This window comes from Zonotrichia albicollis, chromosome 29 (assembly GCF_047830755.1).
Source record: "Zonotrichia albicollis isolate bZonAlb1 chromosome 29, bZonAlb1.hap1, whole genome shotgun sequence".
Taxonomy (NCBI): domain Eukaryota; kingdom Metazoa; phylum Chordata; class Aves; order Passeriformes; family Passerellidae; genus Zonotrichia; species Zonotrichia albicollis.
The window spans coordinates 3,257,332-3,273,193 of NC_133847.1; the positions used below are offsets into that span (position 1 = coordinate 3,257,332).

The 15,862-nt window shown below is 51.8% G+C and overlaps 1 protein-coding gene and 1 long non-coding RNA gene across 2 annotated transcripts; one reads left to right on the plus strand and one right to left on the minus strand.

The window, feature by feature from the left end:
• Positions 1-734: 734 nt before the first annotated feature.
• On the plus strand, positions 735-15,518 carry ACER1 (alkaline ceramidase 1). The gene is made up of 6 exons (XM_005496450.2): positions 735-827; positions 10,045-10,159; positions 11,002-11,140; positions 12,673-12,810; positions 13,934-14,071; positions 15,178-15,518. Exons 1-6 carry the CDS (start codon positions 735-737, stop codon positions 15,344-15,346), a joined length of 792 nt encoding a protein of 263 aa, XP_005496507.1. The 3' UTR covers positions 15,347-15,518.
• On the minus strand, positions 6,545-12,897 carry LOC141725393 (uncharacterized). The gene is made up of 3 exons (XR_012577254.1): positions 12,835-12,897; positions 7,981-8,053; positions 6,545-7,712 (listed from the first exon to the last, which is right to left on the minus strand). It is a non-coding gene; the product is annotated as an uncharacterized LOC141725393 (long non-coding RNA).
• Positions 15,519-15,862: the final 344 nt, after the last annotated feature.

The following is a 15,862-nucleotide window of genomic DNA, read 5'->3' on the forward strand; positions in this document are numbered from 1 at the left end:
TGTTTGTTTGGAATCCCATTTTGAAGCTGCAGCGCTGCCAGTTGAGAACCTGCTGCAGGTGTCAAACTCCAACCCCTCTCACGTTAAACCAGTGGTGGACTTTGCCTGGGAGTGCACCCCAATTGAGAGCAAAGAGGCGCCTCCCAGTGCTCCCAGTGCTCCCAGTGCTCCCAGTGCTCCCAGTGCCCCAGCACTGCAGCGATGCCCGGGCTCTGTGCTGGAGCTCCAGACCTGAGCTCCCTCGAGCAGAGTTCCAGCCCTTGGGAAGATGCTGAGGAATGACATTGGAGAACAGAGCCAATGAGCCCCAGCCCTGCAGGGCTGTCCACTCCCCAGAGGTAACTCTCAGAGCACAGGGAAGTCTTCCTGGCAGGAAGGTCTGAGTCACAAAGAAAGTGAGGAGAAGGGAGAAGATGAGGTGACCAGCGCTGGGCTGAAATGGGGAAGAGTCCCGTGGCAGCAGCAGCACCTGATGAGAGATGTTAATGCCATGGATTGGTGACCATCCTCAGAGCCCAAGAGCATTTTCTGTTTGCAACTCCTGCAAATCGAGGGGAGAGAGGAACTGTTGGGCAGTAGGATGTGTGTTGGGAATGATGAGCCCTTGGTAGGTGGGTACGGCGCTGTGCTGGTGCCACACGAGTGAGGAGCAGGGTCCCCTTTGTGTGTGCAGCCCTGTGCTCCCCCGTGCCCAGCACTGACCTGCTGCTCTCCTTTCCCTCAGGGTGCTGAGGATGCCGAGCATTTTCTCCTACCAGAGTGCCGAGGTGGATTGGTGTGAGAGCAACTTCGTGCGCTCGGCGGTGATCGCCGAGTACTACAACACCGTGAGTGCCTCGGGGACAGTGGGGTTCCAGGCACCCAGGAGCTGCTTTTGGGACCCCCACAGCATGGCACATCCCTGCTTTCTGTCCTCCTCCTCGCTCCTTTGAGCTTCCTGGTGCTGGAGGGTGCTGGTGTGTGGGGAACATTTTCTGAGCTTCAGGTAAATCAGGGGATTTTTGCTGTTTGCAATGGTTGTTCCCCAAAACGTGCTGGGGTCAGGGGCATTTCTGTGCTGTATGTGTGTGTGGGGTTGATTCCCAGTGAGAAAACTCTGGCAGGGCTCCCTCACAGCCCAGATCTGTGAGATCCTGTTATACCAGTCCTGCAGCTCCGCTGCCAGCCGGGCTAAGCCCCACACAGGGCTCACATATCCCGGCTAAACGCTCAGGAGTGGCAAAGCGAGAGGCAGCGCTGCCATGAACCGTGTCAGGCGCGCTGGGAACACGGAACTGGCTCAGGGCATGAGCCAGTTTCACCTCCTGTGATCCTTTATCACCCAGGCTGCCTCCAGTGCCAGTGCTTTGGCTGGAGCATCCGTATCAGCCTGCACAGGGCTGGAGATAAGCAGCCTCTCCAAGCATGTCCTGCTCCCTCACAGCAATTAAAGGCTGCCAGGGGTGTGAGGCATGTGGATTTACAGCCTTCCACAGGCCTTGTTTACAGCTTTTGGCTATTGCTGCCTAACACTAGAAGATCTTGTTCTCATGGAAATGGCTCTTCCTCTTTTTTTTTTTTTTTTTTCAAAGCATTTCCTGTTTTTAATAAATTACCTGTAATGACAATAATTGCCCAGCCTGAGTCCTGCAGGCTCCAGGGTCTCAGAGGAGGGGGCTGTGTGTGCTCACTGCTCTTTGGGGCACTCAGCAAAGAAAGATCTGCCAGTCCAGAGGAAACCCTGCTTCCCTGTGGCACCCAGATGGGTGTTCTGTGCTGTTTGCTGCTGCATGGGCTCAGAGCTGCAGAGCAGGGAAATGAGCAAGGAGATGCAGAAATCACTCAACACTCGCATCAGCATCTCAGATTTCAGGGCTTGGAGCGACCTGTGTGAGTGGAACACGTCCCTGCCCATGGCAAGGGGTGGAGGGGATGATCTTTAAGGTTCCTGCCAAACCAAACCATTGTAAATTCAGCTGGAAGTGCCCAAAGCCTCTGGGTTTGAGTGGCTGCTAACACTGCAGAGGGGCTGACTGCCTGAAAGTGAAGGGTTTGGTTTTGGTGTGAATTCCTTCCTTCCAGGAGGCAAATGTGCCTCATATCCTAGTTTGAGACATAAGGCAGCATTTTTTAAACAGGAGCTGAGATACCATTGACACCAGGCTTATAAAGTAGCTCAGAGCTCTTATCACACCAACAGCTATCTCAGTGCAGAGCAGGGAAATGAGCAAGGAGATGCAGAAATCACTCAACACTCACATCAGCATCTCAGATTTCAGGGCTTGGAGCGACCTGTGTGAGTGGAACACGTCCCTGCCCATGGCAAGGGGTGGAGGGGATGATCTTTAAGGTTCCTGCCAAACCAAACCATTGTAAATTCAGCTGGAAGTGCCCAAAGCCTCTGGGTTTGAGTGGCTGCTAACACTGCAGAGGGGCTGATTGCCTGAAAGTGAAGGGTTTGGTTTTGGTGTGAATTCCTTCCTTCCAGGAGGTAAATTTGCCTCATGTCCTAATTTTATACACAAGGCAGCATTTTTTAAACAGGAGCTGAGATACCACTGACACCAGGCTTATAAAGTAGCTCAGAGCTCTTATCACACCAACAGCTATCTCAGGAGCTCTTCAAAAGCACTTCAGTGCCTGACTCCTCTGCTGGACACCAGCTGGTGTAGCCAGATGCATGACTAATCCTTGTAGGCCCTGTAATTCCCATAAAACATTAACTCTCAGCTGCCTGGCTCATTCTGTGGCACAGGTTTCTAAATTCTGAACATCTCACCCAGGTTCCCAGTCCTGGAGGAGCCACAGCCACGTCCCAGGTTTCCATTCCACACCCCTGGGATGAATTCTCACTGTGTGGGGCTCAGGAACAATGAGGAAAAGCTCTCATTGCATGTCTCAATGCAGATAAAAAGGAATGTGATACTGAGGGAGAGAGAGAACTTGAAATTTTGCAACTCAGAGATGCAAGAGCATCAGTGAAGAAGCAGGTAAAAAAAAAAGTGAAGATCTAATGAATTTAACTTCCAACCTGATAAAAAAAAAGTTTAGTGATGTTTGTGTGATGAAGTAGCCCAACAGAAATAGGTCTGATTTCAATACCAAGGCAAATATTGACATACAATTAAGAAAAAACCGAGGATCTCTCAATGCTGAATTCCCAGGCAGAATCCATATAATTGTATGTTGCAAGAGGGCAATGTCTATATTTGTATAACATAGGGAGGGTTATGGACAAGCAAACCCTGCAGGATTTTTTTCCCAGGAGTTGAATTTGCCCTTTTCTCCTCTGTGTGACACTGGGCACCTCTTCCTCAGCACAGAAAGAGCTTTTCATGGTCCCTGCACTGCTGAACTTTCTGCCAGGTTCAGGAGATCAGCAGAGTGCCAGGGCAGGAAGGGAGGGAAACAATTCTGTGTTAGGATGTGATTCCTGAGGAATCCAACCCTGCCACGGCAGCCTCGGGCTGGCTGGTGACCCCTGCCCACACAAGGGGTGGCAGAGGAGCAAACCCTCCTGAAATCTGCCCTTATCTGGGCATTGACAGCAGCCCCAACGCTGTGCTGTGCTCAGGGCCAGGCCTTGTCACCAAAATTGGGCAGGAACATCACTGAGATGGGCATCAGCCCTTCCTGAGCAGCACAGCCTGGCTGGCACCGAATGGGTCCCTTCTTCAGCCTGGTTGGCACTGCCTGGGTCCCTCTTTCAACCAGCAAAGCCTGTTTGGCACTGCCTACATCCCATCCTTGGCTGGCACTGCCTGGGTGCCTTCTTCACCCAGCACAGCCTGTTTGGCACCGCCTGGGACCCTTCCTCATCCAGCACAACCTGTTTGGCACTGCCTACATCCCATCCTTGGCTGGCACTGAATGGGTCCCTCCTTCACCCAGAACAGCCTGTTTGGCACTGACTACGTCCCATCCTTGGCTGGCACTGCCTGGGACCCTTCCTTAGCCTGGCTGGCACTGCCTGGGTCTCTCTTTCAAACCAGCACAATCTGTTTGGCACTGCCTGGGACCCTCCTTCAGCCTGTTTGGGACTGCCAGGGTCCCCTCCTTAGCTGGCACTGTCTGGCTCCCTTCTTCAGCCTGGCTGGCACTGCCTGAGTCCCATCCTTGCCTGGCACTGCCTGGGTCCCTCCTTCAGCCTGTTTGGCACTGCCTGGGACCCTTCTTCACCCAGCACAACCTGTTTGGCACTGCCTGGGTCCCTCTTTAAACCAGCACAACCTGTTTGGCACTGCCTACATCCCATCCTTGGCTGGCACCGAATGGGTCCCTCTTTCACCCAGCACAACCTGTTTGGCACTGCTTACATCCCATCCTTGGCTGGCACTGCCTGGGACCCTCCTTCAGCCTGTTTGGCACTGCCAGGGTCCCTTCCTTGGCTGGCACCGTCTGGCTCCCTTCTTCAGCCTGGCTGGCACTGCCTGAGTCCCATCCTTGCCTGGCACTGCCTGGGTCCCTCCTTCAGCCTGGCTGGCACTGCCCGGGTCCCTTCCTCATCCAGCACAACCTGTTTGGCACTGCCTACATCCAAACCTTGGCTGGCACTGCCTGGGTCCCTCTTTCACCCAGCACTGCCTGTTTGGCACTGCCTGGGACCCTCCTGCAGCCTGGCTGGCACTGCCTGGGTCCCTCTTTCAACCAGCACTGCCTACATCCCATCCTTGGCTGGCACTGCCTGGGTCCCTTCCTCATCCAGCACAGCTTGTTTGGCACTGCCTGGGTCCCTCTTTCAGCCTGTTTGGCACTGCCTACATCCCATCCTTGGCTGGCACTGCCTGGGTCCCTCTTTCAAACAGCACTGCCTACATCCCATCCTTGGCTGGCACTGCCTGGGTCTCACCCCTGCAGCAGCAGCAGCACAGGGACCCCCATTCCTACTCTGGGCTCTCCCCCAAGGATCAGGCTCCTTGTGATGTGCCCTAAAGAATCATAGAAATCTAGATGATAGAAAGGGTTATAGAGCTCTGGCCAGGCAGAGATCTCTGGCTATCTCTGCTGGCTGCATCCTGCAGGGCCAGCTGGGGCTCAGGGCACTGTGATCATGTTCACAGGGGTTCTTGGATGGGGGAAGAGACAAGGATCTGACTCCATGTTTCAGAAGGCTGATTTATTATTTTATGATATATATTTCATTAAAACTACACTAAAAGAATAGAAGAAAGGATTTCATCAGAAGGCCAGCTTAGAATAGAATAGCAAAGAATGATAACAAAGGTTTGTGGCTTGGCTCTCTGTCCAAGCCAGCTGACTGTGATTGGCCATTAATTAGAAACACCCACATGAGACCAATCACAGACCCACCTGTTGCATCCACAGCAGCAGATAATCAATGTTTACATTTTGTGCCTGAGGCCTCCCAGCTTCTCAGGAGGAAAAAAATCCTAAGGAAAGGATTTTCCATAAAAGATGTCTGTGACAGGACACCATCCCAGCTGTGGTCCTCCCAGCCTGCATCTTCCCTCCTTCTCCCCCATTCATTCGTTCCCCACATTCAGGTTGCTGCAATTGTTACTGCCTTGAATTAATTATACCAATATTTACCTCATTTTTCTGGAGTTTTAGGCCAGCTGGGATCCCAGCCAAGCCTCAGTAAATCAGCAGGCTTTCCTCACAGAGCATCCTCTTCAATGTCTTCCTCGCAGCCCTGCCTGGGGCTGGAGCAGAGCTGCTCTGTGCCAAATGTGCTGCTGGGGATTGCTCTGTGCCAGCCACACTCTCTCAGGCCTGCTTGCCTTGGATGCTTTTATTGGAAACAAGCACCAGGGGTATGAGAAAAGAATGTACACAGCACCTTGAGGTAGCTAATAACACATGGTGGCTCATGGCTGGATGCAGTTCAGCAGCAAAGCTGCATTTACAGTGACTCAGTGACCCAGACATTTATTGTCTTCTGGCTCAAACCAGCAGCTCCTGCTCCAAACCCCATCAGAGGCTGATCTCACCTGTCCCAGGTGAAGGTTCTGTCCCTCTGTCTCTGGCTGGAATCCTTCCCTGAATGAACGCTTGAATCCTTCCCTGCCAGGAATCTCCTTCCGTTGCAGAAAGTGCCTGGCTGGAGCACCCATTCTGTGCATTCTGTGAATTCTGTGAGTTCTGTGAATTCATTCTGTGAATTCTGTGGATTCTGTGATTCTGTGGATTCTCTGAATTCTGTGAGTGAGGAGCAGCCCCTGCTGCTGTGCTCAAACCAGCCCCTCCTGCCTCAATCCCCATCAGAGGCTGATCTCACCTGTCCCAGGTGAAGGTTCTGTCCCTCTGTCTCAGGCTGGAGCTGCAGAATTTGGGCTCTTCCCAATGATCCTGTTCATGCTCCAGAATTTGAGCTGTGCTGCTGATCCCAGCTTCTCTTCTCTCCTCTTGGGTTTTTGGTTTTGAATTGCTGCCCCAAGATGTGCAGGATGTTTCTGTCTCAGCCCATGCAACTGAAGAACGAGTCTGGACTCTTCACTTTCCAGTCTTGAGATTGTTCATTAATTCTTATCTATAAAATTTTACTTTCTGCCCAGCCGAGGTCTGTTCAACAGGGAAGCCACAGGGCACTCTCTGTGTTGTCTTTTTATACCACAAACTATGTATAACATATTTACACTTAATTCCCAGTACCTATCACCTGTGTTAGACAGTGCACTTCTGTTCTAAGCCAATCCCAAAGTGCCAACATCACTGCAGAAAATGGAGAACAAGAAGAAGAAGAAGAAAGGCTGGATATGCCCAAGTTCCTCCATCTTGTCCCCATAACCCCCACACCAAAAATCCTAAAATCAACATTTTCACCCAGTGATCATTTTATTATTATACTATTTAAACTTCTGTGACTTTCAGGTCCTCATAGAAAGCTGTATGAGATCCAAATCAAATCCCCAGGTGCTCTGGGCTGTGTGCCAGGGTCTCTGAGCCCCCTGACAGGGTTCTGGGCAACTCTGGACAATCAGAGGGATGCACTGAGCTCTGACACTCTCCTAGGAAAAGAAGTAAATAGTTGGGCTGAGCTGAGGCAGCTGGAGCAATAATTCACATTTACTGGGGAGTGGGAGCTCAGGCAGGGGGTCTCTCACATGTGCTATCACACCAAAACCACTCCCTTATCTCCTCGGGCAGGGGAAGCGGGGAAGCTGAAATACAATCTGTGCTAGGGGGTCCCAGCCTGAGCAGAAACTGCAGAAAAACTTCCAGTGTCTGTTCTGGGAGCAAAACCCTCCCAACCACATCTGAGACAGAGCTTGCCACATCCCAGAGGGAAGACAGAAAGTCAGCATTTACAAATCGAAGTGATGAAAACCCCGCATCCCCCACGGGGGTGGGAGCTGTTCCCCAAACTCGGAATCCCGTTTATCTCCCTGACCCTATTGGCACGGCTCCCCCGGCTCTCCCTCCCTTCTGCTATCTGATCTTGCACATCTCGTCCCGAGTTAATGAAGTGATAACGCAGCTATCATGTAATTAATGGCGCTGTTGCAATGCCCGCTGCTCGGGGATGCGGGGCTCTCCTCTCCCTTCAGTTTCCTCACTGAATTCGTGCTGGCACTTGCACTCTCCTGCCTTTCCCCCAAAGCGTTTTCCTTCTCCTTGCCTTCCCAAAAGCCTCCTTAATCATTTCAAGGGAAAAGAAATGTTTGAAGCGCGGCTGTTGTTTGATTTCTCGGTCGTTTCTGAACAATTTGACCTCGAGGGCGCAAGTGGGAGCAGCGCTTCTCATTTCATGGCCGGGATTTGGCTCTAAGCACCTATGGAAAACAAATCCAAAACAAATCCATTCAGCCCCGAGAGCAGCTGCTAATGGGAGCATCAACTTGTCTCGCAGAAGCCTTAGTGAAAATCAAGATGAATCTGCGGTGTTTAAGGGAATAGAGACCTCGCATTAGGCATGAATTGTGTTTCCCTCTGGAATAGGAGAGGGTGTGTTCCAGAGAAACGACAGCATCCCGGTGATTTGCAGCCCTGTTAGCATAAACTGGGGTCCCAGGGGATCCCTGGGATGATTTTGCAATTTACCTGGTGCTGCTGAGGGGGGAGAATCCAGCTGTGGATGCCAAATTCCAGGGGTGGGGTCTGGGTCAGCGCGGAGCTGGAAGATGAAAGGAGAAGGATTGTGAGGCTGAGATAAAAGTCACGCTGGTGCTTTGCCAAATGGCACTTGAGCAGATGGCTCCGGAGCCCCAGAGAGCTGTCTGGCAGGTAAATGCAGCACCACAATCCCAACCTTTCATAAGCAACAACCATTTTCCCTGGGAAGGCCGTGCTTCCCACTGATATCCCTTCCCCGAGCTTGCAAAGTCAGGTGGAAAAGGCAAGGTAAGAACCCACAGAGGGTAATTAAATTAGCTCAGATTTCCCTGCCCTGTGCTGCAGGGTGGAGCAGGCCTGGCCCAGCAGACAGGTCCGGGCTTTGGGCACTCACTGCTCCTCCCCAGCTCCCACATTTTGCCCATCAGCATCTCCTCTCTGCAAAGCACTGGCACCTTCAGCCAGTCCAGCAAGAGAATGAGCCCCAGAACCATCCTATCCTCCCCAGCACCATCCTCTTTTCCTCAGGGCCATTCCCTCTATCCCAGCACCATCTCCTTTTCCCCAGCTCCATCTCCTCCTCTCCAGCACCATCCCCTCTTCCCCAGCACCATCCCATTTTCCCCAGCACCATTCCCCCTTCTCCAGCTCCATCTCCTCCTCTACAACACCATCTCCTCCCCAGCACCATCCCCTCCTCCCCAGCACCATTCTCTTTTCCTCAGGACCATTCCCTCCATCCCAGTACCATCCCCTCCTCCTCCTCAGCACCATCTCCTCTTCCTCATCACCAACCCCTCTTCCTCAGCACCATCCCCTCTTCCCCAACACCATCCTCTCCTCCCCAGAACCATTGTCTTCCTCATCACCATCCTCTTCCCCAGCACCATCCCCTCTTCCTCAGCCCCATCCCCTCCTCCCCAGACTAATCAAAGTCAGACAAATAAGGAATTTTGCAGAGTTGGAAACCAGAGCAGGATAATTCCTCTGTGTTCATTTGCCAGGTGTATTTAGGGGAGGTTGATGACCTCATGTAATTAGCAGTGTCCAGAACACCTCTCCTCCCCAGGCCAGGTGGCTTCACACCTGACACCACAGGATGTCACCTCAGCGCTGCCTGTCCCCACCTCCTGCTGTCCTGCTCATCCTGCTGCTCCCCACCACACCCACTCCCGGGTCAGGATGTTTTGCTGACCGTGCTTTGCTGTGCTGGCTGAGCTCCTCACACCCTCCCAACCCCTCACAGGGTGGCTGGAAGGGTCAGGAGCCATCCAGGCAGCTCCTGGAGGGTCTGGGTTGGCATGAGAGGGAGATGGATGCAAACTGAGGAGTTGTTGGAGACAGCAGGCAGATGAAGATAAACCAGCATCACCCAAAAGGGACACAGCAGCTCAGAGGGAGGGCAGAGGTGTCTGCAGCCACTGCTGGCTGCCCCAGCAAGAGCTGCCCTTCCAGTTCCAGCCTGGCTTCTGCAGAAACACCTCTGCCCTCTCCCTGTGCCAAGAACAACCCCTGCTTCCTGCTGGAGATCAGGAGATGCTGAGCCACCTGGTGGGATGGGGCTTGCACAGGAGTGTCGCTGACATATTTTTATGGAAAATCCTTTCCTTGGGAATTTTCCTGCTGAGAAGCTGAGAGGCCTCAGGAACAAAATGTAAACAATGATTATCTGCTGCTGTGGAAATGCAACAGGTGCATCTGTGATTGGTCTCATGTGGTTGTTTCTAATTAATGGCCAATCACAGCACAGCTGGCTCAGAGAAAGAGTCCGAGACAGCTGCCTTTGTTATAATTCTATTCTATTCTATTCTATTCTATTCTATTCTATTCTATTCTATTCTATTCTATTCTATTCTATTCTATTCTATTCTTAGCCAGCCTTCTGATGAAACCTTTTCTTCTATTCTTTTAGTATAATTTTAATGTAATACATATCATAAAATAATAAATCAAGCCTTCTGAGATATGGAGTCAGATCCTTGTCTCTTCCCTCAACATAAACCCCCCGTGAATATGGTCACACAGGAGCTGAGTGTGCCTCTTGTTTTTCAGATCAGCAATGTGAGCTTCTTTCTGCTGTCCCCTGCGCTGCTGTACCTGAACAGGCAGTACTGCCAGAAGAAGGCTGTGCCCCTCTACTTTGTCTCAGGGCTGCTCATCCTCGTAGGTGGGTGCCAGCACTGTGGGAAAAACAGACAAGTCACCAAACTACCCAACATGAGACCTTTGGAGGGTCTCAGTGGCCAAAGCATAAAGAAAAATCACACAGGTTGCCAGAATAACCAACATGAGGTCTTTGGAAGGTCTCAGTGGCCAAATCACAGGGAAAACTTGGGTGGGCAACCAAGCAGCCAGGTGAGTTTGAAGCCTGCAGCCCATGGTTGCTGCCAGGTGTGGATGTGCAGCTTCCAGCCCTGTGATCCATGTGGTGTGACTGGGCTGACTCAGTCTGACCCACCTTGAACAGCAAAATCCACACCCTGCTCTTCAGGAATGGTGGATCTTGAGGGATGGTGGATCTTGAGGATCTTGAGGAATCTTGAGGAATGGTGGATCTTTGGGAATGGTGGATCTGTAGGAATGGTGGGTCTTTGGGAATGGTGGGTCTTGAGGAATGGATCTTGAGGAATGGTGGGTCTTGAGGAATGGTGGATCTTGAGGATCTTGAGGAATCTTGAGGAATGGTGGATCTTTGGGAATGGTGGATCTGTAGGAATGGTGGGTCTTTGGGAATGGTGGGTCTTGAAGAATGGTGGATCTTGAGGATCTTGAGGAATCTTGAGGAATGGTGGATCTTGAGGAATGGTGGGTCTTTGGGAATGGTGGGTCTTCAGGAATGGTAGATCTTGAAGCATGGTGGATCTTGAGGAATGGTGGATCTTGAGGAATGGTGGGTCTTCAGGAATGGATTTTGAGGAATGGTGGATCTTCAGGAACCACCCCCAAGAACCTCCCAGGGCTGGTGGGAGATGGAGCTTTGTCATCTCAAGGTGCCCTTGCTCCTTGCAGGTCTCTTCTCCATGTACTTCCACATGACCCTGAGCTACGTGGGACAGCTCCTGGATGAGCTCTCCATCCTCTGGACGCTGGCTGTGGCTTATTCCTTCTGGTACCCTCAGGCTTACTTCCCCAAGTGCATCAAGACCAGGTATGACCAGAGGGACACGGTCAGGCTCTGAGGGAGGGGTGGGACACTGACACTGGGGTGTAGTGACCCACAGATCCCCCAGTTCCCCTGCAAGGGGTCAGCTCTGAGGTCCCTGAAGTGCTTTAGGATCAGGTCCTCCTGACAGAGGAAAAGTCAAAATTCTCCTCTCAGCTGGAGCTGTTTGTGTTTGTGTCGCTGCAGGGGAAAACTTTGCATGGAGAATTTCAAAATTAATTAGGAAATGAAACCTTCCTGAACATTAGCATTCAATTACTCGTGCTGTCAATCTGTTCCAGCATCCTCTGTCATCCACAGAGAGCTTTCTCTCAAGGCTGAGGGGGTCTCCCATGGGACAGGATGGTCACAGCCCTCATTTCAAGGAGGAGCCCAGCAGAAAGGATGGGGCCACTGGGAGGGCATGGACCAGCATGTGACGGTGTTCACAGGGGTTCTTGGATGAGGGAAGAGACGAGGATCTGACTCCATGTTTCAGAAGGCTTGATTTATTATTTTATTATATATATATACATATATATATACATATATATATATAAAATAAATTCATTATTATATTATAATCTATATTACATTTATTACTTTATTATATATATTAAATTTTATGATATATATTACATTATCATATATTATTATATATATTACATGTACATAATATATATGTATTATGTATGTATGTATATATACATATATACATGCATATATAATACATATATATTACATACATTATATAAACCATACTAAAAGAATAGAAGAAAGGATTTCATCACAAGACTAGCTAAGAATAGAATAGCAAAGAATGATAACAAAGGTTTGTAGCTCAGACAGAGTCCAAGCCAGCTGACTGTGATTGGCCATTTATTAGAAACAACCACATGAGACCAATCACAGATGCACCTGTTGCATTCCACAGCAGCAGATAACCATTGCTTACATTTTGTTCCTGAGGCCTCTCAGCTTCTCAGGAGGAAAAATCCAAAGGAAAGGATTTTCCATAAAGGATGTGTGTGACACCAGCAGGAGCGGGAACCCAGCAGGGCTTTGCTCAGAGGATGCTCCCTCCTGGCTGGAGCCCCCTGAGCCAGCCCAGCTCCTTGCACAGACCTGCTCCAATCTTCCCATGGCGAACAGGAGGTCACCAGGAGTTCACCGAGGAGACCCAGCTGGGGGAGAGCAGGGACTTGGGAAGGGATTTGCATGTGAAAGGCCCCTCTGAGCCCTATTGTTGCTCGGGGAGCCCAGAGCGGTGTTTGCACAGCCCTTCCCTGTGCAGAGCTCCCTGCCTGTGCCTCATGCCTGTGCCTCACCCCTGGCACACCAGCAGAGTGCAGGAGCAGCCCCTGGGTCTGTCAAACACTCACTGGGGGCTGCTACCTCACCCTCCCTGCAGGACCCCAAAAACACTGAGATCAGCCACATGCAGACAGAAGGGAGGTGCTGGAGGAGCTTTGCCCCTCTCAGGACCTTTCCCATCCTTGCTGTCCCCTACACTGACACTCTGTCCCCATTCCCCTCAGGAGACATTTCTTCTGGCTGACTGGAATCACCACCGTGATCAGCACCCTGATGTCCTTTGTCAAGCCCACCCTCAACGCCTACGCGCTCAACTGTATCGCCTTCCACCTGCTCTACCTGACCTGGAAGGAGCTCAAGAAGTAAGGAGGGGGCTCAGGGGGTACCTGCAGATCCAGCTGTGCTCCTGCTGGGCAGTGACTCTGTCCTCAACAGGGAATTGAGCCCAAGTCTCCACCAGCCACGTGCGCTTGGGAGGGAGCAGGCAGAGGGCAGTGGGGTACAGGAAGGGCACCTGGCACAGGTGGCAGAATGGGGACAACCCATGGGACAGTGGTGCAATCATTATCTCTGGAAGGTTTCAAAAACCCATGGGACAGTGGTGGAATCATCACCACTGAAGTTTTCAAACACCCATGGGACAGTGGTGGAGTCATCATCCCTGGAAGGCTTCAAAAACCTATGGGACAGTGGTGGAATCATCACCACTGGAAGTTTTCAAACACCCATGGGACAGTGGTGGAGTCATCATCCCTGGAAGGTTTCAAAAATGCCCTGTGGATGCGGCATTTGAAAACAGGGTTTGTGCTGAATGTGGTGGTGGTGCTGGTTTAAGAGCTGGCCATGATGATCTTAGAGGTATTTTCTAATATTTACAGTTCTATGAGTCCGTGATTTCTCCCCACTGGGAGTTTTTAAAAACCCATGGGACAGTGGTGGAATTATCGCCCCTGAAAGTTTTTGAAAACCCATGGGACAGTGGTGGAGTCATCACCTCTGGAAGGTTTCAAACACAGGGCATTTTTGAAAACATCCCTGGAAGTTTTCAAAAATGCCCTGTGAAGTTTTCAAAAATGCTCTCTGGATGTGGCATTTGAGGACAGGGTTTGTGCTGAACCTGCTGGTGGTGCTGGGTTAAGAGCTGGCCATGATGACCTTAGAGGTCTTTTCTAACATTTACAGTTCTAGGAGTCCATGATTCTCCCTGTTGGCTGCCATCTCTGCAGCTCCTTCCCCTTTGTGGGGCATTTGGAAGAACCAACCAGGGTCTGGAGTGCTTTGGCATCTCCCAGCATCATCCTCACCCCAGAATGTCAGAAATCCTCTCCCCAGAGCCACACTTCCCCAGCTCCTGTGGGATACTCTCCAGAAGGAGCTTGCTGGGGTTTGCACTGCTGCATGTGCAGGCAGGAACCAGCCCTGTTTACAGCTCCCTTTCCTCCCAACGTGATTTCTGTGCTCCCTGTCCCTCTCTGTGTCCTGCAGGTGCAATGACAAGCGTGTTCACCGGATGGCCGCGGTCATGGTGATGTGGTGGGCCCTGGCCATCACCAGCTGGATCAGTGACCGCTGGCTCTGCTGGCTCTGGCAGGCCATCAACTTCCCCTACTTCCACAGCTTCTGGTAAGGAATCCAGGAACCCCAGCCCTGAAAGGCCCACAGCAGAGGAATAGAAAAATTATTTCCCCACCCGCTCCCCCTTTCCTGTCACTATTGGTGTTTCTCCTCACCCAGCCCAAGGATTCACTGTTTAATGTCCCTCTCCTCCTCCACACCACCCAAGCAGTGTTTTGCAAGTGAAATGGTTCCAGAAATCCCTCCAGGTGAGCTCTCAAAGGGCTGTGGCTGCTCCCAAGTTGCTGTAAGAAGTACATTGTTCTAGACGTTCTTTCAGCAGCCAAACTGAAAGGCAGAGCTTTGTTTGGACCTGACATTTCAGTGCCTGCCCAGGTGGGGCTGCAAGTGCTGCACACTCAGATCCATCCCCAGAAAGCAGCACTGGGATGGCTGGGACAGACAAGCCAGGAAATGAGGAATGGTTGGAATGAGTCCCTTATGCCACCCCAGAAATGGGAAATGCTGCACCAGGAAATGGGGAATGTTGGAATGAGTCCCTTATGCCACAACAGCCCCACTGCACCAAGAAATGAGGAATGGTTGGAATGAGTCCCCGCTGCACCAGGAATTGATCCCAGCTCACAGAGCTCTGCCAGGATCTCCCTTTAGGCACAAACCCTGCAGGACACACACTCCCTGCAGACAATGCAGCCAGGAAATGGGCAATGGTTGGAATGAGTCCCCTCTGCCACCCCAGAAATGGGAAATGCTGCACCAGGAAATGGGGAATGTTGGAATGAGTTCCTTATGCCACCCCAGCCCCGCTGTACCCAGAATTGTCCCCATCCCAGCTCTCACCGAGCTCTGCCAGGATCTCCCTCTAGGCAAGTGCTGCACACTCAGATCTATCCCCACAAAGCACTGGGGTGGTTGGGACAGACAAGTCAGGAAATAGGGAATGGTTGGAATGAGTCCCCTTTGCCACCCCAGCCCCACTGCACCAGGAATTGTCCCCATCCCAGCTCACAGAGCTCAGCCAGGATCTCCCTTTAGGCACAAACCCTGCAGGACCCACACTCCCTGCAGCCCTCCTGGGACCTTTGGGGGCTGCAGCCTCAGGGTGACCATGCCATGACCCTCTGTCCAACCCACAATTTTGTTTTCCTCGGCAGGCACGTGCTGATAGCCCTGTCCCTGCTGTACTGCTGCCCTCTGGTCATCTACTTCGACGTCAGCTACGAGATGCCCTCGTTCAAGCCGAAGCTGGAATACTGGCCCAGCGACTCGTGGCCTGTTGTGGTGCCCTATGTCACCCTGGAGGAGCCCCACAAGCAGTGCTAGAGCTCTGGGGTGCCCTCAGGCCTCCCTGGGCACGGGCTGTGTGTGATGCTCACACTCGGTTGTGCTCCTCCTGCTCCTCAGGCAGTGCAAGGGGCAGGGAGCAGCTGAGGCCTCATGATGCTGGGCATGAAGCAAGGAGGGAGCCCACAGGTGCCTCAGGAGGCTCTGCCCAGACTGGTGTTCAGGGAGCTGGAGGTTTCCTCCAGCAGCTCCCCATGAGTGGGGAGGGACACGGTGCTGCTTCTGTGTCCTCTGCGTTAGTGCAGCACCAGCAGCCCTTGCTGACAAGGGCACAGCGCACAACACTGAAGCCAAACTGGTGACAGCTGGGTTTGTTGGGGCTGCTCTAATTATTATTATTACCTCTATTTATTGATGTATGTGGTTTTACTCAGGACAGCTGTGCATTAAAGCTGTGGACATTGACTTATACTGATGCCTTTTTTTCCCCTCTGACTGCACCGCATCCTCTTGTCTGCCAGTCACAACCACAGACAGGGTTGTGAGCCAAAAGTG

Coding starts and splice junctions, on each gene's coding strand:
- ACER1 (XM_005496450.2), top strand. CDS start 735: ATGCCGAGCATTTTCTCCTACCAGAGTGCCGAGGTGGATTGGTGTGAG. Junction 10,160..11,001: donor AGGGCTGCTCATCCTCGTAG/GTGGGTGCCAGC, acceptor TGCTCCTTGCAG/GTCTCTTCTCCATGTACTTC. Junction 12,811..13,933: donor ACCTGGAAGGAGCTCAAGAA/GTAAGGAGGGGG, acceptor TGTGTCCTGCAG/GTGCAATGACAAGCGTGTTC.